Genomic DNA, 21,752 nt, shown 5'->3' with positions numbered 1-21,752 from the left:
CCGGGCGGCGCTTAGAACCAATGGGGGCGAAGAGGCGGAGCGAGTACCTGGCGGGGCGGGGCCACAGCCAGTGTACTGGATGCCTGATTAAGCGTCATGGGGTCTTTCATCCAGACTGCGTTTTCATTATTCGCTGAAACATACAGGTTTTAATTTTTACGAGGCTAAGGCCACGGCCGCCTCACCTCGGTTTTTGCCGCCACCTAGAGGAACTATGTGCGCCCCAACGGTTGCCCGGATGTAGGCGTAGGGTGGAGCCGTAAGAGATTGACTAGCCAGTTGATTTGGTTGGCGCAGGCTCAGAAACGCCGTGACGCCGCCCTTCCCCCCAACACGTGATGAAAGTCGGGGTGACGAAGGGCCGGCTTTGCGCAGGTGCACAGTACTTGCTATGGCCCATTCGTCACGTGACGAGGGCGGGACTGTGGCACTGTGGAGGGGCGCCTAGTAGGCAGGCGCTCTCAGCTCTCTACCCGGTACGTGACGAGACTCCACGGACGTCACGTGAGGCAGGCGGCGAGCGCGGGTGGGGCGGGGTTAGGCGGCGCTCCGCGAGAACCAAAGTGCAGCCGCTGACCCGGCAAAACTCAGCGGGGGCTGGATAGCCATGCCCAAGTACTGCAGGGCGCCGAACTGCTCCAACACTGCGGGCCGCCTGGGTGCAGACAACCGCCCTGTGAGCTTCTACAAGTGAGCGCAGCGCGAGGCGGGGCTTGAGGGAGGCGGGACCCTGAGAGGGGCGGGGCCCGAGCATTAGTGCTGCTGTGCGGGGCTTCTGGTCTTGCTTGAGGGTGTTAGGAAGTGGGGTTAAACCGTGAGGAGATGGCCTTCCTGGCAGTGTCCATTGCACATACAAAGGTGCAGGCGTGGGAAACAGCAGGAGTAGACGATTAACTACAGATAGCGAGCGAAGCGAGCCGAAGAGTGAAAGGGATGTAAGAAGTGAAGTCGGTGCAGGCTGTTACAGAGCCTGCAGATGCCCACTTGCCCTCCCCACGCATTTGAGCCATCTGAAACTCAGAGCATCCGAAACTGAGCTTGCGATCGTGTCTCCCCAAAACCTTCCAGTCTGTCTTATTTTAGTAGCGTGCTTCATTTTTCTTGTTGCTTAGGTTTAAAAAATGTCATCCTTACCTCTTTCGTCATACTTGGGAAAGTCAGAATTAGCTTCGACTGTAAAAGATCTGTCTCCTTATTTATCTGGCTGACATAAGCCAGTTGGTGGAAGAATTACTAGGAAAAAACATTTCTTTGCTTTTTTTTTTTTTTTTTTTTGAGACAAGATCGCTTTGTCGCCCAGGCTGGAATGCAGTGGAACCATCACAGCTCACTGCAACCTCGACCTCCCGGGCTCAAGTGATCCTCCCACCTCACCCTACCAAGTAGCTGGGACCAGAGGCACGCGCCACCATGCCTGGATAATTTTAATTTTTTTTTTTTTTTTTTTTTTTTTTTGCCAGGCGCGGTGGCTCACGCCTGTAATCCCAGCACTTTGGGAGGCCGAGGTGGGCAGATCACCTGAGGTCAGGAGTTCGAGACCAGCCTGGCCAACATGGTGAAACCCCGTGTCTACTAAAAATACAAAAATTAGATGGGCGTGGTGGCTTATGCGTGTAATTCCAGCTACTCCGTGGGCTGAGGCAGGAGAATCGCATGAACCCAGAAGGCGGAGGTTGCAGTGAGCCAAGATGAGGCCACTGCAATCCAGCGTGGGCAACAAGAGTGAGACTCCGTCTCAAAAAAAATTTTTTTGTTTTTAAAGAGAGAGATGGGATCACGCTATGTTGTCCAGTCTAGTCTCAAACTCCTGGGCACAAGCAGTCCTCCTGCCTCGGCCTCCCAAAGTGCTTGGATTACAGGCGTGAGCCACTGCACCCAGCCAGGAAAAAATATTTCTCTTGGACATACTGCAGATGTAAAGTGGCAGAATTCCCATCCTTTGAGTGTCTACTGCTTTCTTAGTAGGAAACTTTGGTTGTCTAAAGTCAGAGATGATCACAAACTTTGCTGTTTGAAATCACGTCAAGTAAGAATGAAACATCTCACTTTTGCTTGGAGGAGCTAAGTCACTTTGACACAGAAAAGCAGTCCCTATTTACAATCCAGGTTTGGAGCTTCAGATAAGGACACAATATTCTACATCTATGTAAACTTTATTGCTTCTGAGAAGACAAACCCTGGGCCCACTTCACCATCCGGACCTGATATTGATCCCCTTACACACAGTTCTGATTTGCTTTGAGGCAATCTGAACACTGCTTAGTTTACATTTCACCTAAAAAATAACTCTATGTTTGTTGAGACTCCCTCACCAAAGGCCCATAGGGCCTATGGCAGTGGTCCCCAACCCTTATGGCACCAGGGACTGGTTTTGTGGAAGACAGTTTTTCCACGGATGGGATAGGGTTGGGGGAATGGTTTTGGGATGAAACTCTTCAGATCATCAGGCATTAGATTCTCACAAAAAGCGGGCAACTGGCCAGGCACAGTGGCTCATGCCTGTAATCCCAGCACTTTGGGAGGCCAAGGCGGGCGGATCACGAGGTCAGGAGATCGAGACCATCCTGGCCAACATGGCGAAACCTTGTCTCTACTAAAAATACAAAAATTAGCTAGGTGTGGTGGCACATGCCTATAATCCCAGCTACTTGGGAGGCTGAGGCAGGAGGATCACTTGAACCCAGGAGGCAGAGGTTGCAGTGAGCCGAGATTGCGCCACTGCACTCCAGCCTGGCGACAGAGTGAGACTTCATCTAAAAAAAAAACCAAAAAACCCAAAAAACAAACAAACAAACAAAAAAATGGAGGGCAACCTAGATCTCTCACATGCACAGTTCAGAATAGGATTCACACTCCTGTGAGAATCTAATGCTGCGCTGCTCTGACAGGAGGTGGAACTCAGGTGGTAATGCGAGCAGTGGGGAGTGGCTGTAAATACAGATGAAGCTTCTCTCACTCGCTCACCTGCCTGCCACTCACCTCCTGCTGTGTGGCCCTATTCCTAACAGGCCATAGACTGGTACCGGTCTGTAGCCTGGGAGTTGGGGACCCCTGGCCTATGGTATCTCTGGTGTGCAGACTCCCCCATTGCCATTGTAAATAAATCTGACAGTGCTAGACTACAGGTTTGTCCCTGGTGGTCTTAGCCTAAGTGGGCTAGGACACATTCCTCATCCAGTCCCTCAGCAAATCCAGTTGGCTCTCCCTTTACAAACTGTCCAGAATTTGATCACTTCTAACCCTCTCCTCTTCCTGCATCCTGCTCCTGGCAATTATCACCTCCAGACTGGACTATTTTAGCAGCCTCTTCATTGGTCTCCCTGCTCCCACCGTCACCCCCAGTCTGTTCCCTGCTTGCAGCCAGAGGGAGCCTGTGAACACCTGAGTCAGATCAGCGCCCTCCTCTGCCCAGATCCCTTCTGTGACTCCCACCTCACTATAAAAAATAAAGTGAGGCTGGAACAGGTAGAAAGCAGGCCTGCAAAGTCCTACAGAGCTGGTTCCCTGATACCAGTGTGACCTCATCTCTTTCCTCCTGCCCTTCACACCAGTGACACTAGCCTACTTCATGTTCCTGTAGTGTGGCAGGCATGTTGCTGCCCTGGGGACTTTGCCTGTGTGATTCCCTCTGATTTCAAAGTTCTTGCCTTTATGACTACCACCCTATGGAAAACTGTAACTGACACCCAAACACACACACGATTCTCTCTGTCTCCTGCTTTATTTTTCTCTTTAACACATCACTGTCTGCATATCGCGTTTTCGATGTATTCATTCATTATCTCCCCCACTAGAATATCATTTCAATCAAGCCAGAGGTTTTGTCTTTCTTTGTCTTTCTTCTTTCCTCCTGTTTGTGTCTCCAACCTCTAGAATATTGCCTGGCACATAGTAGGTTCTTAGTAAAGATTCGTTGGGTGGATTTGGTGAATGCCTTTCAGATGGGCTCTCCAGGAAAGCCAGCAGTCCATGTGTCACAGATCCTTTGAGGGACCCTGGTGTAGGGCCAAAGAGACTTTAAGCCTGTGTATGACTCTGGCAACATTGATTAATTCAGCAACTTTTTGAGTATTTCTTGGAGAAGCAAGTAAGCCCCTGCTGGACACAAAGAATCCTGACAGATCTTGTTTCTGCCATGACAGAGCTCATGGATAGGTGAGGGGTCAAACATTGAGGAACTGAGTACATGACCTGGGAGTTACCCATGATCCTTCCTTTTCATCCACCGCTAGTCCATTAACCCACCCTTTGGCTCTACCCTCAAGACATGTCTCCATCCTGCAACAACCACAACAAAATCTCTAACACCTTGACAAGACAGTTATAAACACAAATGAGAAATTCCTAAATAAATCATTAACAAATAAGGAAAGATAGGCTGGGCGTGGTGGCTCACACCTGTAATCCCAGCACTTTGGGAAGTCGAGGCAGGAGGATCGCTTGAGCCCAGCAATTTGAGAACAGCCTGGGCAACGTGGCAAAACCCCATCTCTACAAAATGTAAAAAATTAGCTGGACGTGGTGGTACACGCCTGTAGTTCCAGCTAGATGAGACAGTGAGGTGAGAGAATCACTGGATCCCAGGAGCCGAGGCTGCAGTGAGCTGTGATTGTGCCACTGTACTCTAGCCTGGGCAACCGTGTGAGACCTTGTCTCAAAATAAATAAATAAGAAATAAGGAAAACACATTCCCAGACTACTTCTCATCACATCCACTGTCATCACATAGTCCAGGCTGCCATCATCTTTTTTTGTTTTTTTGTTTTTTTTTGAGACAGGGTCTTGCTCTGCCACCCAGGCTGGAGTGCAGTGGTATGATCTCGGCTCACTGCAACCTCTGCCTCCCAGGTTCAAGCGATTCTCCTACCTCAGCCTCCTGAGTAGCTGGGACCACAGGTGCACACCACCACACCCAGCCAATTCTTTGTATTTTTAGTAGAGGTGGAGTTTCACCATGTTGGCCAGGTGGGTCTTGAACTCCTGACCACAGGTGATCCACCCACCTTGGCCTCCCAAAGTACTGGGATTACAGGCGTGAGCAACCGTGCCTGGCCCGTTTCCATTCTTACCTCCCTCATAACAACAACAATAGTTACTTAGTATTTACCTTATGCCAGGCACTGTTCTAAGTGCTTTGTATGTAATAATAAGGAGGAAAATGATGACGACTGTATATAGCAGCCAGATGACTGTATAAAAATCACTTCATGTCTTCATTGGCACCCGCTAGTGACTAGCCCATTTCCACCTCAGGGCCTACCCCTGAGTCAGTCTTGCAGAAGCCACTTAGTTAAGAGTTAGATGAGAAGCAGTTTCCAAAAGAGGCTTAGGAGAGGGCATGGATGCCAGGTGAGAGATAAGATGAGACACGTTGAGGGAAGTGGCTGCCAGGAAATAACTTGAAATCCTGCTTGGCAGCCAATGGGAACACTCATTAGTTCACTCTCTCTTTTTTTTTTTTTGAAACATGATCTTGCTTTGTCACCCAGGCTGGAGTACAGTGGTGCGATCATGGCTCAATGCAGCTTCAGCCTCCCAGGCTCAAGCAGTCCTCCCATCTCAGCCTCCTTTTTTTTTGTTTTTTTCATTTTTCTTTTTTATTTTTATGCTAGTCAAGCATGGTTGTGTGGGGAGACAATGTTAAATCAGCTTAACAATAACCCACAACACTCGGACCAGCTCCATCTCAGCCTCCTGAGTAGCTGGGACCACAGGCATGTGCCACCATGCGTGGCTAGCTTTCATTAGCTCTGTCTTAGGCCCTTTCAGGGACAGTGGCAATGGGGTCATCTCTTATGGGGGACCTATCATTTAGAATTGTATCTGCTTGGTAGTAACAAAGTCCTGCAATAAGAGTTGCTTAAACAAATTATGGGGTCTATAGGAATCAGTGTGGTTAAGTTATGCTGCACAAACAAACTTCTCAAATCTCAGTGGCTTACTACAACAAAGGTGTTTTTTGTTTGTTTGTTTTTTTAAAGAAGGGGTCTCTATCACCTGGGCTAGAGTGCAGCACCATCATGGTTCACTGCAGCCTCAAACTCCTGGGCTCAAGCAGTCCTCCCGCCTCTACCTCCTGAGTAGCTGCGACTATAGGCAGACACCACCTTGTCAGGCAAATTTTTCTAATTTTTGTAGAAATGAAGTCCCATTGGGCTGGGCGCGGTGGCTCACGCCTGTAATCCCAGCACTTTGGAAGGTTGAGGCAAGTGGATCACCTGAGGTCAGGAGTTTGAGACCAGCCTGGCCAACATGGTGAAGCCCCATTTCTACTAAAAATACAAAAATTGGCAGGCGTGGTGGCACACGCCTGTAATCCCAGCTACTCAGGAGGCTGAGATGGGAGAATCGCTTGAACCTGGGAGGCGGAGGTTGCAGTCAGCCAAGATCGTGCCACTGCACTCCAGGCTGGGTGACAGAGTGACTCTGTCTCAAAAAAAAAAAAAAAAAAAAAAAAGAAAGAAGCCCTGTTTATACTAAAAATACAAAAAGTTAGCCAAGCGTGGTGGTAGGTGCCTGTAATCCCAGCTACTCGGGAGGCTGAGGCAGGAGAATTGCTTGAACCTGGGAGGCAGAGGTTGCAGTGAGCCAAGATCGTGCCACTGCACTCCAGCCTAGGCAACAAGGGTGAAACTTCGTCTAAAAAAAAGAAAAAAGAAATGAAGTCCCACTATGTTGCCCAGGCTGGAACTCCTGGGCTCAATCAGTCCTCCTGCTTTAGCCTCCCAAAGTGCTGGGATTACAGGCATGAATCACCACACGTGGCCCAAAGGTGTATTTCTTGCTCACACTATGTCCTTTGCAGGTCATTTGTGGTCCTACTCTGCAGTATCTTAATTGGGGTCTCAGGCTGAAGAAACTATCCCTATTTGGAGTATTTCTGGTCTTGCAGGAGGAGGAAAAGAGAAAGTGGAGTGAATCACCCAGTGGCTCTTGGTCAATTTCATATTTAGAAGTGGCCTGTGTCACTTTCACTGGCATTCTTTTGGCTGGAGCAAGTATATAGCAAGCCTCAAGTCAATGGAGTGGGCATGTGTAATCCTCATGTGGAGAGAGACAGCAGACATTCTATTACAGGGTTTATTTTCCCTCATATACAGAAAGTACACAGGTTGGCAAACCAGCACTGGGATAGTAGCTCCACAGTCATGAGAAATGAGGGGTCCTATCTCTATTTTTCTTTCTTTCTTTTTTTTGAAAGTCTCATTCTGTCACCCAACCTGGAATGCAGTGGCACAGTCTCAGCTCACTGCAACTTCCACCTCCTGGGTTCTAGGGATTCTCATGCCTCAGCCACCCAAGTAGCTGGAATTACAGAATTACAGGCGCATGTCACCATACCCAGCTAATTTTTGTATTTTTAGTAGAGACAGGGTTTTGCCATGTTGGCCAGGCTAGTCTCAAACACCTGGCCTTAAATGATCCTCCCACCTTGGCCTCCAAAGTGCTGGGATTACAGGTGTGAGCCACCATGCCCGGCCTCTTTCTGCTCTGTCATCCTTAGCCTGTGGCTTCCATCCAAGGTGGCTGCCAGTGCCCCAGCCACCACTGCCACCATTCCTTATAGGAGGAAAAGGGAAGGGAGGAAGAGCAAAAAGCGTTCACGTCTAAACTGAATCATCTCCCTTTATAAGGCCTTCCCAGAAACCCCGTTCAATGGCACCTTTTCATCATTGGTCACCCCAACTGGAAAAGAGGCTGGGAATTGTGGTCTTTAAAAACTGGGCATTTAATCAGCCTGAAGAAATTTTGAGTTACGTTAGTAAGAAAGAAAAAAAGGACTTCTAGCAGTATATGCCACCCCATGCTCTGGACAAGATGACCAGCAAGACTAAAATAGTTTTACAAATACAAAGGGGAACATGGGGGTATAGCTCAGTGGTAGAGCATTTGACTGCATACAAAGGGGAACACTTGTTGTCTGCTTAAGGTAGTTTTTTAGAAAGCAATATTGCCCATTACAAATGCTGCTATCCAGAGGAACAAGAGAGAGTAAGACCAATTAAGGAGACCTTTCTTAGGATATTGACTTTTTTCCTTTGCTCTTTGAGCTGCTGAATCCTGTTGATCGTCCCTTCCATTTAAGGCACCATCCCAGAGATCCCACACAACACTAAAGCATTCCTTGGCCAGAAGGTAGTCACACGGCCCCAGCCAGCTGCAAAGGATCCTGGGAAACATAGTCTTTTAGCAGGACACATTGTGGCCTCAAAGAAAGTTGGAGTTCTGTTAGTAAGGAAAAGGCAGAGAGTAGATACGAGTAGTCCATTGGCAGATTCTGCCTGGGAGATGGTGGCAATAAGAATGGGGAATGCTGTTGCAATAGATCTTGTGTTTGTGTCCCGGAAGAATGGGGCTGCTGAGAACATTGGGATCTTAGAGGGAGGCTGACTGCAGCAGCCAGACTCCCTGGCTGTGTGCCCTGGGGTTCTGCTCTCTGGGTGCCACTGCTGTTCTGAGTCAGCCTTTCTGTGCTCTTTCACCAGCTACCTGCCCCCTCCACCTCCATCTTCCTTTGTCTGAGAAGTCTTGGCTCTCCCCATCTCCGTTCATCCCATCCACCTCCTCCCCACTGGTAGCCTCTTTAGTTTCTTGTGTGTCCTTCCTATGTGTCTTAGTCTGTTCTCACACTACTATAAACGACTACCTGAGACTGCGTAATTCATAAAGGAAAGAGGTTTAATGGACTTACAATTCTGAATGGCTGGGGAGGCCTCAGGAAACTTACAATCATGGTGCAAGGCGAAGGGAAAGCAAACATCTTACATGGGGGCAGGAGAGAGAGAGAGCAAGAGGGGAACTGCCACTTTTAAACCATCAGATCTCATGAGAACTCACTCACTATCATGGGAACAGCATGGGGGAAACATCCCCCATGATCCAGTCACCTCCCATCATGTCCCTCCCTTGACACATGGGGATTACAGTTCAAGATGAGATTTGGGTGGGGACACAGAGCCAAACCACATCACCATAGTTTCTTTATATAAATACCAGCAAATGTGAAAGACATTCTTATTTCTCCCTTTATTACACTATTAGTTTCCCATGCTGCTCTAACAAACTTGGTGGCTTAAAACAAGACAAATTATTTTCTAACAGTTCTAGAGGCCAGGAGTCCAAATCGGCTTTCCTGGGCCAAAACCAAGGTGTCGGCAGGGCTGTACTCCTCTGGAGGTTCTGGGGGAGAATCTCTTCTTTGCCTGTTCCGGTTCCTGGTGGCTGCAGGCAGTGCTTGGCTTGTGGCCACATCTCTCCAGTCTCTGCCTCCATGGTTGCATTGCCCTCTCTTCTTTTCTGTGGTAATATATTCTCCTCCCTCTTATTAAAAGGATACTTGTAGTGGCATTTAGGGCCAACCTGGATGACCCAGGATAATCTCCCCATCTCAAGATCCTTAACTTAATCACATCTTTTGTCATATAAGGTAATATTCAGGCCTGGCACAGTGGTTCACGCCTGTAATTTCAGCACATTGGGAGGCCGAGGTGGGAGGATTGCTTGAGCCCAGGAGTTTGAGACCAGCCTGGGCAACAAGGCAAAACCCCATCTCTACAAGAAATATAAAAATTAGCTGGGCATGTGGCACATGCGTGTAGTCCCAGCTACTTGGGAGGCTGAGGTGGGAGGATTGCCTGAGCTTGGGGAGTTTGATGCTGCAGGGAGCCGAGATCACACCACAGCACTCCAACCTGGGTGACAGAGCAAAACCCTGTCTCTAAATAAATAAATAAATATACAAAAAAATTAGCCGGACGTGGTGGCGGGCGCCTGTAGTCCCAGCCACTCGGGAGGCTGAGGCAGGAGAATGGTGTGAACCTGGGAGGCGGAGCTTGCAGTGAGCCGAGATTGCGCCGCGGCACTCTAGCCTGGGTGACAGAGCGAGACTCCATCTCAAAAAAATAAATTAAATAAATAAATAAATAAATAAAGTAATAGTCACAGTTTCCAGGAATTAGGACATGGATAGCTTTTGGGGGCTACCACAATGACTAAAAGCTGAGATAGTCTATTTAGAACCTTGCTTTTTTTCACATAATGTGTGCCTGACAATGTCAGTTCACAGAGTACCTCTACATTCTGTTTTATAGCTGCATCGTATTCTTTTGTGTGGATGTGCCTATGTTTATTTACCCTCTCTCCTGTAGGAATTTTGTCCCTAATTCTCTAGCACTCACTAGTCTATCTTTTCAACAAAGAGAGAGCAGGGGTGGGGTGTGGTGCCTCATGCCTATAATCGCAGCACTTTGGGAGGCCAAGGTGGGAGATCACTTCAGCCCACGAGTTCAAGACCAGTCTGGACAACATAGTGAGACCTCTGTCTCTACAAAGAGAAATTTTAAATTAGCCAGGTGTGGTGGCACATGCCTGCGGTCCCAGGTACTCGGGAGGCTGAGGTGGGAGGATCACTTGGGCCTAGCAGTTCAGGGCTACAGTGAGCCATGATCGTGCCTCTGCACTTTAGCCTGGGCAACAGAATGAGACCCTGTCTCAAAAAAAAAGAAAGAAAAGAAAAGAAAGAGAGCAGGCCTCAGGCTCATAACCCTCAGTAGGTAATGGCATCTGATGTTTTTATGGTTAGCTTTTGTTTATGGAATTGATACTGATTTTCCATTTTCAATTGTGATGTAAAGTTTCTCTTTTAAGTATCTTTGTTTAATAGTTAAAATTGGTTAGTTTTAAGAAAAATATGAAATAAGTAATATCACAGATATGGAAAACATTGTGAAGATGGGATATGCATGAGATGTGTCTTAGTTATCTAATGCTATATAACAAACTATCCCCAAATTTAGCAGCTTGAAATAAACATTTACAGTCTCAGTTTCTGGCAGCTGCTAAGGACAAACTGGCCAGCATTTGATCATGTGGCCACCCCTGGCTGCAAATAAGGCTGGAAAAGGAGGTCTTTATTATGGGTAGTCTTGAGCCCAGGTCTAAATAGAGAGTGGATTACCATCTAAAAGGGTAAGAGCAGATGCTGGGAATAAGTGGCACCCGGAAACCGGAGAAGTGGGGCACATTTAGAGGGTCCCTCATCAGATAATCCCCACCCACAACCACTGAGAAAGCTTTTATTTTTTAAAACTTAAAACAAAAAAAATTTTTTTTTGAGATGGAGTCTTGCTCTGTCGCCCAGGTTGTAGTGCAGTGGCGTGATCTTGACTCACTGCAACTTCCACCTCCCAGGTTCAAGTAATTCTTCTGCCTCAGCCTCCTGAGTAGCTGGGATTACAGGGACATGCCACCAGGCCTGGCTAATTTTTGTAATTTTCGTAGAGACGGGGTTTCACCATGTTGGCCAGGCTGGTCTTGAACTTGAATTCAAAATCACTTGAGGCCTGACTGCAAGTGATCCGCCCACCTCGGCCTCCCAAAGTGCTGGGATTACAGGCGTGAGCCACCGTGCCTGGCCTATTAAAATTATTTTTACCTGTGGCAAAATACACATAAAATCTACCATTTTGATCATTTTTAAGTGTACAATTTTGATCATTAAGTGTACAATTCACTAATGTTAAGTGTTGTATAACCAATCTCCAGAACTTTTTCCTCTCCTAAAACACTCTATCCCCATTGGACAATTCCCTCTTTCCCTCTCCCCCAGGCTCTTGGCAACCACCATTCCACTGTCTGTCTCTAGGAATTTGACTGTTCTACCTCATATAAGTGGAATCGTCAGTATTTGACTGGCTTATTTCACTTACCCTAATGGCCCTCAGAGTTCATCTGTGTTGTTGCATGTGTCAGATCAAGACTAAATAAAATTCCAGGCCAGGTGCAGTGGCTCACACCTGTAATCCCAGCACTTTGGGAGGCCAAGGTGGGTGGATCACCTGAGGTCAGGAGTTTGACACCAGCCTGGCCAACATGGTGAAACCCCATCTCTACTAAAAATACAAAAATAGCCAGGTGCAGTGGCAGGCACCTGTAATCCCAGCTACTTGGGAAGCTGAGGCGGGAGAGTCGCTTGAACCCAGGGGGCGGAGGTTGCAGTGAGCTGAGATCACACCACTGCATTCCATCCTGGGCAACAGAGTGAGACTCCATCGCAAAAATAAATAAATAAGCCGGGCATGGTGGTGGGAGCCTGTAATCCCAGCTACCCAGGAGGCTGAGGCAGGAGAATCACTTGAACCCAGGAGGCAGAGATTGCAGTGTGCCGAGATTGCGCCATGGCACTCCAGCCTGGGTGACAGAGTGAGACTGCATCTCCTCCCTCCCCCGCAAAAAAAGACTAAATAAAATAAAATTCCATTGTATGCATATGCAGCATTTTTCTTATCCATGTATCTGTTGATAGACACTTCCACCTTTTGGCTGTTGTGATTTATGCTGCTATGTTTCTGTTGTCTGTTTGTTTGTTTTTGAGACAGCATGTCACTCTTTTGCCCAGGCTAGAGTGCAGTAATGTGATCATGGCTCACTGTAGCCTTAACCTCCTGGGCTCAAGCAATCCTCCCACCTCAGCCTCCTGAGTAGTTGTGCCTCTAGGCACACGCCACCATATCTGGCTAATTTTTCTATTTTTTGTAGAGACAAGATTTCACCTGTTGCTCAGGTTGGTCTTGAACACCTGGGCTCAAGTGACCCACCCACCTCAGCCTCCCAAAGTGCTGGGATTACAGGCATGAGCCACCACGCCAGGCCTGATTTATGTTGCTACGAACGCAGGTGTGCAAATATCTCTCCAAGACCCTGTTTTCGGTTCTTTTGGGTATGTAAGCAGAAGTGGATTGCTGGGTCATATGGTAGTTCTATTTTTCAGTGTTTGAGGAACTGCCATATTGTTTTCCACAGTGGCAGCACCGTTTTACATTCCCAGCAGTGTACCAGAGTTCCAGCAGTTTTTCCACATCCTCACACACACTGTTCTTCTCCTCCTCTTCCTCCCCTCTTACTCCCTCCCCCTTCCCCTTCCCCTCCTCCTCCATCACCCAGGCTGGAATGCAGTAGTGTGATCATAGCTCACTGCAGCATTCAAATTCCTGAGCTTAAGCAATCCTCCCACATTGCCTCCTAAGTAGATAGAACTATAGATGCACATTGCCACACCCAGCTAATTTAAAAAATATTTTTTCGTAGAGACAAGGTCTTGCTACATTGCCCAGGATGGTCTTGGACTACTGCCTTCAGGAGATCCTCCCGCCTCAGCCTCCCAAAGTGCTGGGATTACAGACACGAGCCACCATGCCTGGCCTCTTTTTTGTTGTTGTTCAATAGTAGCTGTTCTGGTGTTTGTCAGATGATATTTCATCAGGGTTCTGATACTGCGTTTTCCTAATGATTGGAGATGTCAAGTATCTTTTCATGTGCTTATTGGCCATTTGTATGTCTTTGGAGAAATGTTTGTTCAAGTCCTTTGCCCATTTTTGAATCAGGTTATTTGTGTTTTATTGTTGTTGTTGAGTTGTTTAAAGACTTGTTAGTGGGTGTTTTCAAGCATACACAAAAAGTAGAGCCCTCAGTATCCATCACTGTGTCACTAGTTATCAACACTTTGCCAATCTTCTTCCCTGCCCTGCCCACACCTCTAAGTTTTTGTCCTGCACTATTTTAAAGTAAATCCCAGACATCAGATCTTTTATCCGTAATTATTTCAGACTGATTTCTAACAGAAGACTGTTTCAGAAGTATAAACCAATACAGTTATCACACCTAGCAAAATGAATTTTTTTTTTTTTTTTAAGACAGGGTCTGGCTCTGTCACCCAGGTTGGAGTACAGTTGCGCAATCTCGGCTCACTGCAACCTCTGCCTCCCAGGCTCAGGTGACCCTCCCACTTCAGCCTCCCGAGTAGCTGGGACTACAGGCATGTACCACCACACATGGCTAATTGTTTTTTTTTTTTTGTAGAGTCGAGGTCTCCCTATGTTGCCCAGGCTGGTCTCGAACTCCTGGGCTCAAGCGATCCTCCCACCTTGTCGTCTTCCCAAAGTGCTAGGATTACAGGCATGAACCGCCATGCCTGACCAGTTTCTTACAATTATCTTATACCCAGTTCATGTTCAGTTTTCCCCAATTGTCTTAAAATGTCTTTTTACTGAATTGTTTGTTGTAGGCAAGGTCCACATCCTGCCTTTGTGCTGATGTTTCTTAAATCTCTTAATCCAGAAACCCCACACCCCCATTTATATGGTGTGGAAGAAACGTTTTTGCTTGGCTGCAAGATCTCCCACATCGTAACTGTCTGATTTTATAAACTGCTCCAACAAGTTGATGTGGAAGAACAAATTGGGAGTGGAGGGGCGGGACTGTGGGCAGGAAGACCAGGAAGGAGGCTGGAAGGAGGGGCAGTGGAGGGGGCAGAGGTGGGCTGATGCTGGGTGTTTAAAAGGTGGAGCTTTCAAATTAATAAGAAGAAATGCCAGGCTTGGTGGCTCATGCCTATAATCCTAGCACTTTGGGAGGCCAAGGTGGGTGGATCACCTGAGGTCAGGAGTTCAAGACCAGCCTGGCCAACATGGTGCAACCTCGTCTCTACTAAAAATACAAAAATTAGCCGGGCGTGGTGGCGTGCGCCTGTAGTCCCAGCTACTCAGGAGGCTGAAGCAGAAGAATCGTTTGAACCTAGGAGGTGGAGGTTGTAGTGAGCCAAGATCGCGCCATTGCACTCCAGCCTGGGTGACAAGTGCGAAACCCTGTCTCACAAAATACTACTACTAAAAGATGAAGCTGAAAAAAGGGTTGTGGTTGTGTGTATGAGATAGAGAAAGCCTGGGCACAAGACAGGTCTACTTCCTAGCCCTAGGGAGGCACAGGCTTGGAGCCCAGAGACCTCCAGGGTGGGTATCCTCTGGGAGGGATAAGTCTGAACCTCGTAGCACTGACCCAGCCCCCCAACCACCCATGCAGGTTCCCACTGAAGGATGGTCCCCGGCTGCAGGCCTGGCTGCAGCACATGGGCCGTGAGCACTGGGTGCCCAGCTGCCACCAGCACTTGTGCAGTGAGCACTTCACACCCTCCTGCTTCCAGTGGCGCTGGGGTGTGCGCTACCTGCGGCCTGATGCAGTGCCCTCCATCTTCTCCCGGGGACCACCTGCCAAGGTGAGCGCTGGGAGGTCCTGCTGCTGGAATCCAACCCCCAGACCTCCCCGCCTAAGGGAAGTCCCTCCATGAGTCTGAACTTTGGCCCTCCCCTCCTGACGACACTTCCTCCCTGAGGTCTGGCCTTACCTAGGCAAGTCCCCCTTGGAAACAGACCCTCCATCCCTTTCCTCCTGAGTCGAAGTCTGGCCATGGCACCCCTGCACCCCATGCCTTGTCTTCCAGAGTCAGCAGAGGACCCGAAGCACCCAGAAGCCAGTCTCGCCGCCGCCTCCCCTACAGGAGAATACACCCCTGCCCCAGAGCCCTGCCATCCCAGTCTCTGGCCCAGTGCGCCTAGTGGTGCTGGACCCCACATCGGGGAGCCCCAAGACTGTGGCCACCATGCTCCTGACCCCCCTGGCCCCTGTGCCAACTCCTGAGCGGTCACAACCTGAAGTCCCTGCCCAACAGGCCCAGACCGGGCTGGGCGCAGTGCTGGGAGCACTGCAACGCCGGGTGCGGAGGCTGCAACGGTGCCAGGAACGGCACCAGGCGCAGCTGCAGGCCCTGGAACAGCTGGCACAGCAGCTACATGGGGAGAGCCTGCTGGCACGGGCACGCCGGGGTCTGCAGCGCCTGGTGAGTGGCACCCCAGCCTGGCAGCCCCATCCATGGGTGGTGGCCTGGCCTGCAGTGTGTTTTCATTTTGTCTAGGATCCCCTATTCAAAAATCAGAACATTCACCCGTGTTTCCAAATTTCTGGCTTTCCCGGGCTCAGTGGCTCACGCCTGTAATCCCAACACTTTGGGAGGCCAAGGCAGGAGGATTGCTGGAGGCCAGGAGTTCGAGACCAGCCTGGGCAACATAGCAAGCACTGTCTCTACAGAAAATTAAAACAAATTTCTAGGTTTTCCTGAAAAACAAAATCTGGCAATGCCAAGCAACTATTGGTTGGAGCTGAGTAATGATTGCTCCATTTACTAATACTAAATACTTAATATTTGAGAAACTGTTATTGTCTGCCAGACACAGAGTTATAACATAGTGAGCTGAAAACTCACTATGACCCTTTGAGCTGGAGCTACAGGGTTAATTTTTTTTTTTTGAGACGGAGTCTCGCTCTGTTGCCCAGGCTGGAGTGCAGTAGTGCAATCTCGGCTCACTGCAGCCTCTGCCTCCCAGGTTCAAGCGATTGTCCTGCCTCAGCCTCCCAAGTAGCTGGGACTACAGGTGCCTGCCACCACGCCCAGCTAATTTTTTGTATTTTTAGTACAGACAGGGTTTCACTGTGTTAGCCAGGATGGTCTCGATCTCCTCACCTCGTGATCTGCCTGCCTTGGCCTCCCAAAATGCTGGTATTACAGGAGTGAGCCACCATGCCTTACTGCTACAAGGTTAATTTTTTAAAAATGCAGTGGCTCACATCTGTAATCCTAGCACTTTGGGAGGCCAAGGTGGGCAGATCGCTTGAACCTAGGAGTTCAAGACCAGCCTGGACAACATGGTAAGACTGTGTCTCACTAAAACACAAAAATTAACATTGTGGTGGGCACCTGTGGTCCCAGCTACTTGGGAGCCTGAGGCAGGAAGATCCCTTGAGCCCAGGAAGCAGAGACTGCAGTGAGCCAAGATCGCACCACTGCACTCTAGCCCGGGTGACCAAGCAAGGTCTCAAAAAAAACCAAAAACCACAACCAAACAAAAAACTCACTATGGTCTGTGTGCGGTGGCTCATGCCCGTAATCCCAGCACTTTGGGAGACCAAGGCCGGCAGATTGCTTGAGTTCGGGAGTTTGAAACCAGCCTGGGTAACATAGAGAAACCCTGTCTCTACTAAAAATACAAAAATTAGTTGGGCATGGTGGCGCGCCTGTAATCCCAGCTACTTGGGAGGCTAAGGTGTGAGAATTGCTTGAACCCTGGAGGTGGAGGTTGCAGTGAGCCGAGATGGCACCACTGCACTCAAGCCTGGGCAACAGAGCGAGACGCCATCTCAAAAACAAAAACAAAAACAAAAAAAGGCCGGGTGTGGTGGCTCATGCCTATAACCTCAGCACTTTGGGAGGCTGAGGTGGGCAGATCACGAGGTCAGGAGTTCGAGACCAGCCTGGCCAACATGGTGAAACTCCATCTCTACTAAACATACAAAAAGTAGCCGGATGTGGTGGCACACGTCTGCAATCCCAGCTACTCAGGAGGCTGAGGGAGGAAAATTGCTTGAACCTGGGAAGCAGAGGTTGCAGTGAGCCGAGATTGTGCCATTGCACTCCAGCGTAGGCGACAAGAGCAACACTCCATCTCAAAAAACAAACAAAAAAAACCTCATTATAATCTTAATACTGCTGTTGTCTCCATCTTCCAGATGAAAAAATGGAGGCACAGAGCAGTCCAGTAGTGCGCCCACAGTCAGGCAGCCAACATGTTTCAGGGCCAGGATTCAAACCCAGGTGTCTGGCTGCAGAAGAGGCCTGTGAGAGCTTCCTGCCTGGCCCCTATAGAGCTGGAGTTTGCAATCTCTGTAATAGTGTCCCCCAGGCCCTATCTGAATCCCGTTTGCCTCTATATTTTACTGCTGGGTGTGTGTGTGTGTGTGTGTGTGTGTGTAGGGGAGGAATTTGAGGAAGGTGTTTGTGTGTGTGTGTGTGTGTAGGGGAGGAAGCTGAGGAAGGTGTGTGTGTGTGTGTGTGTGTGTGTGTAGGGGAGGAATTTGAGGAAGGTGTTTGTGTGTGTGTGTGTGTAGGGGAGGAAGCTGAGGAAGGTGTGTGTGTGTGTGTGTGTAGGGGAGGAATTTGAGGAAGGTGTTTGTGTGTGTGTGTGTGTAGGGGAGGAAGCTGAGGAAGGTGTGTGTGTGTGTGTGTGTGTAGGGGAGGAATTTGAGGAAGGTGTTTGTGTGTGTGTGTGTGTAGGGGAGGAAGCTGAGGAAGGTGTGTGTGTGTGTGTGTGTGTGTGTGTGTAGGGGAGGAATTTGAGGAAGGTGTTTGTGTGTGTGTGTAGGGGAGGAAGCTGAGGAAGGTGTGTGTGTGTGTGTGTGTAGGGGAGGAATTTGAGGAAGGTGTTTGTGTGTGTGTGTGTGTAGGGGAGGAAGCTGAGGAAGGTGTGTGTGTGTGTGTAGGGGAGGAATTTGAGGAAGGTGTTTGTGTGTGTGTGTGTGTGTAGGGGAGGAAGCTGAGGAAGGTGTGTGTGTGTGTGTGTGTAGGGGAGGAATTTGAGGAAGGTGTGTGTGTGTGTGTAGGGGAGGAAGCTGAGGAAGGTGTTTGTGTGTGTGTGTGTGTGTAGGGGAGGAATTTGAGGAAGGTGTTTGTGTGTGTGTGTGTGTGTAGGGGAGGAAGCTGAGGAAGGTGTGTGTGTGTGTGTGTGTATAGGGGAGGAATTTGAGGAAGGTGTTTGTGTGTGTGTGTGTGTGTAGGGGAGGAAGCTGAGGAAGGTGTGTGTGTGTGTGTAGGGGAGGAAGCTGAGGAAGGTGTGTGTGTGTGTGTGTGTGTAGGGGAGGAAGCTGAGGAAGGGTGTTATGTCTCTGTGTGTGGGGTGGCGGGGGAGGAAGATGAGGAACGGTGTTATGTCTCTGAAAATCACAGTTTGACCAAGGCAAAATTTCTCCTGTCTTAAAACCCTAGGGCCAAGCTTGAGGTGCCCAGCTTAGCCCCCATGGCTTTCAGAGCCCTGCTTGGATGAGAGAGATGCCCACACAGAGCTCTGAATGCTAGACTCACTGAAGGGGCTCAGGAAGGAGCCCCCACAGTACCTCTGGAGTTAAGGAGTATCCGATTTTTTTTTTTTTTTTTTTTTTTTTTTTGAGAAGGAGTCTCGCTCTGTTGCCCAGGCTGGAGTGGAGTGGTGCGATCTCAGCTCACTGCAACCTCTGCCTCTCTGGTTCAAGCGATTCTCCTGTCTCAGCCTCCCAAGTAGCTGGGATTACAGGCATGTGCCACCATGCCCAGCTAAGTTTTGTGTTTGTAGTAAAGACGGGGTTTTGCCATGTTGGCCAGGCTGGTCTTGAGCTCCTGACCTCAGGTAATCAGCCCACCTCGGCCTCCTATAGTGCTAGGATTACAGGTATGAGCCACCACGCCCAGCCAGGAGTCTCAGATTGATAGTGGTTTGGACATGACCCATAGATACAATTTGTTTGGCCTCCGCAGTGCTTTAAGATAATTTATAATGGCCGAGTGCAGTGGCTCACACCTGTAATCCCAGCACTTTGGGAGGCTGAAGCAGGTAGATGACTTGAGCCCAGGAGTTTGAGACCAGACTGGGCAACATGGTGAAACCCTGTCTCTACAAGAAACACAAAAAATTAGCCAAGTGTTGCACCTATAGTTCTAGCTATTTGAGAGGCTGAAGTGGGAGTATTGCTTGAGTCCAGAAGGTCAAGGCTTTAATGAACTGTGATTGTGCTACTGCACTCCAGCCTGGGTGACACTGTGAGACTCTGTCTCAAAAAAAAAAAAAAAAAAAAAAAGGAAGTCTGGTCTTTCCTGAAGGCTCTGCATATCTAGCAGCACTGGGCTTGGATTCTCAGGTGATAGCAGTTGGCTGGAGCTACACTGTGGCTGCCTCTGGGGCCTTGAAGTTTGAGACTGTGGCCTGGGGCACAGAGGGACAGTGGGGCAGGGACAGAGCTCAGACTCGGGCCTGGGGCTCTTTGTGGAGCCTGCCAGATCCCCTGAGCTGACTGCCTCTCTCTGCCTCCCCTCCTGTCATTCAATCTCTGTCTCCTACTCATCTATCCCTACCTCGCAATCTCCTCCCTCCCCAACATTCATTGTCTTTCTGCCCATCATCTCTGTCCGCCACCTGTTTCCCCACCTCCCTGTGTCTCTCTTCATCTGCATATTTTCCGTCTCCCCCATATCTCTGACCCTGTCTGTACGTCTGTCTGCCTGCACATCTCTTTCCCCCACGTGTCTGCGTCTGTGCCCCCGCACTTCTCTTCCCATTTCCCCACCCTTCTTTCCTTTCCCATGAATGTCTCTCTGGCCCTCACATCTGCTTTCCTGTCTCCACATCTCTCCCCACATCTCTCTCTGTTTCCTGACACGCCCTCCTGCCACCTTTGCCTCCCTGTTCCTCACCATTATCTGTCTGTCTCTCCCGCAACTTGCTTCGTAATGTTCCCCATCTCTACCACTTCTTTGCCTTAGACAACAGCCCAGACCCTTGGACCTGAGGAATCCCAAACCTTCACCATCATCTGTGGAGGGCCTGACATAGCCATGGTCCTTGCCCAGGACCCTGCACCTGCCACAGTGGATGCCAAGCCGGAGCTCCTGGACACTCGGACCCCCAGTGCATAAGGATCAAGACAGACAATGTCGAGGGACAAAAGATAGAAGATGGAGGAGGAAAGACATTATACGTGGGCTTGGCCCAGCCCCACCGCCCACGCCTGGGTAGTAGCAGTGCCTCCCTCAAGGGCCTGGGTTCTACCACCCCACTCCTAGGGATCTCTTGAACCTTAGGGGTGACCTGGGCCCAAGTCTCTCATCAGCCCCCAATCCCCTGGGTACCAGGCTTCTGCCACCCCCGGCTCAGATCTTTGCAAATCAGTACGACAGCCTCAGAGCAGAGCAAGGGTTGTTTGGGAGAATCATACCTGGTTCTAAGGAGTCCCACGCTTTTTGCCAAGCCTGGTACCGAGTTCATGATACCATGGTGGACACAGCTGAGAAAATCCCTGCCCTCATGGTGCTCATTCTACTTGAGTAGACGATGAACTAGTAAACAAATAAACAAGAACACTGCAGACACGAGCGATGAGTGCTATAAAGACAACAAAAATTTGGTTTGGGCCTGGGGGAGGGCCCTCTAAGGCCATGTTTTAGCAGAAACCTGGGTGATCAGAAGGGGCTGGCCTGGAGCGCTACAGGCTCAGTTTCCAGAGGACGAACAACCCCTGCAGCGAGGGCCTGCTGTCTGGGATGTGTCAGGTCTGGGAGGCGGTGTTGCTATGGAGAAAACCATAGTAGGGAAGGGAGGAAGGGGTGCAGTTTTAGAGCAGAGAAGGTGAAAAGACACCAACAAGTAAGATCCTAAAACAGGGCAGAGAGGGAGCCACGTAGGGATTTGGAGGAAGAGCATTCCGGGCATCACAAAGAGCCGTTGCAGGCCAGGCACGGTGGCTCACGCCTGTCATCCCAGCACTTTGGGAAGCTGAGGCAGGCAGATCACCTAAGGTCAGGAGTTTGAGACCAGCCTGGCCAACATGGCGAAACCCCGTCCCTACTAAAAATACAAAAATTAGCTGGGTGTGGTGGCACAGGCCTGTAATCCCAGCTACTCGGGAGGCTGAGGCAGGAGAATCGCTTGAACCTGGAAGACAGAGGTTGCAGTGAGCAGAGATCATGCCACTCCACTCCAGCCTGGGGAACAGTGAGACTGCCATCTCAAAAAAAAAAAGAGCCAGTGCAAAGGTCCTGGGGTAGGGAGAAGCAAGGCCAATGTGGCTGGGGTGGAGTGAACAAAAGAGGGTGAGAGGAGGTGAGTGCAGAGATGATGGGGCAGGTTCACATAGGCCCTTGTGGGCCATGGCTGAGAGCCTTGGCTTCTACCTGGAGTGAGGTGCAGCTGGCAGACCCCTCTGAGGGAAAGAGGGCTCCAAAGTGACAGGTGTTCATGGGTCCCTGTGGCTGCATGTTGGAGGAGGACGGGGACAGCAGGTAAGAGGCTGCTGCCATAGTGCTGGTGGCAGAAGAAGAAGGATGGACCAAGATGAGGGCCCAG

At 49.5% G+C, this 21,752-nt stretch overlaps 1 protein-coding gene across 2 annotated transcripts; it reads left to right on the top strand.

Moving 5' to 3' along the window:
- Positions 1 to 54: 54 nt before the first annotated feature.
- THAP8 (THAP domain containing 8) lies at positions 55 to 20,782 on the top strand. Of its 2 annotated transcripts, none has more exons than XM_016935742.4 (4): positions 55 to 476; positions 14,857 to 15,049; positions 15,275 to 15,670; positions 20,174 to 20,782. In XM_016935742.4, exons 2-4 carry the CDS (start codon positions 14,903 to 14,905, stop codon positions 20,324 to 20,326), a joined length of 696 nt encoding a protein of 231 aa, XP_016791231.1. In that variant the 5' UTR covers positions 55 to 476; positions 14,857 to 14,902; the 3' UTR covers positions 20,327 to 20,782. The 2 variants fall into 2 exon arrangements, with proteins under 2 accessions (XP_016791231.1, XP_016791230.1); XM_016935741.2 differs by having other exon boundaries at positions 70 to 690.
- The last annotated feature ends 970 nt before the right edge of the window (positions 20,783 to 21,752 follow it).

The sequence above is a fragment of the Pan troglodytes genome, chromosome 20 (genome assembly GCF_028858775.2).
Source record: "Pan troglodytes isolate AG18354 chromosome 20, NHGRI_mPanTro3-v2.0_pri, whole genome shotgun sequence".
Lineage (NCBI taxonomy): Eukaryota > Metazoa > Chordata > Mammalia > Primates > Hominidae > Pan > Pan troglodytes.
Note: the sequence above shows the minus strand (reverse complement) of the source record. Positions and strands in the feature narration are given on the sequence as shown.

Coding starts and splice junctions, on each gene's coding strand:
- THAP8 (XM_016935741.2), top strand. CDS start 608: ATGCCCAAGTACTGCAGGGCGCCGAACTGCTCCAACACTGCGGGCCGC. Junction 691..14,856: donor CGCCCTGTGAGCTTCTACAA/GTGAGCGCAGCG, acceptor CCACCCATGCAG/GTTCCCACTGAAGGATGGTC. Junction 15,671..20,173: donor GCCGGGGTCTGCAGCGCCTG/GTGAGTGGCACC, acceptor TCTTTGCCTTAG/ACAACAGCCCAGACCCTTGG.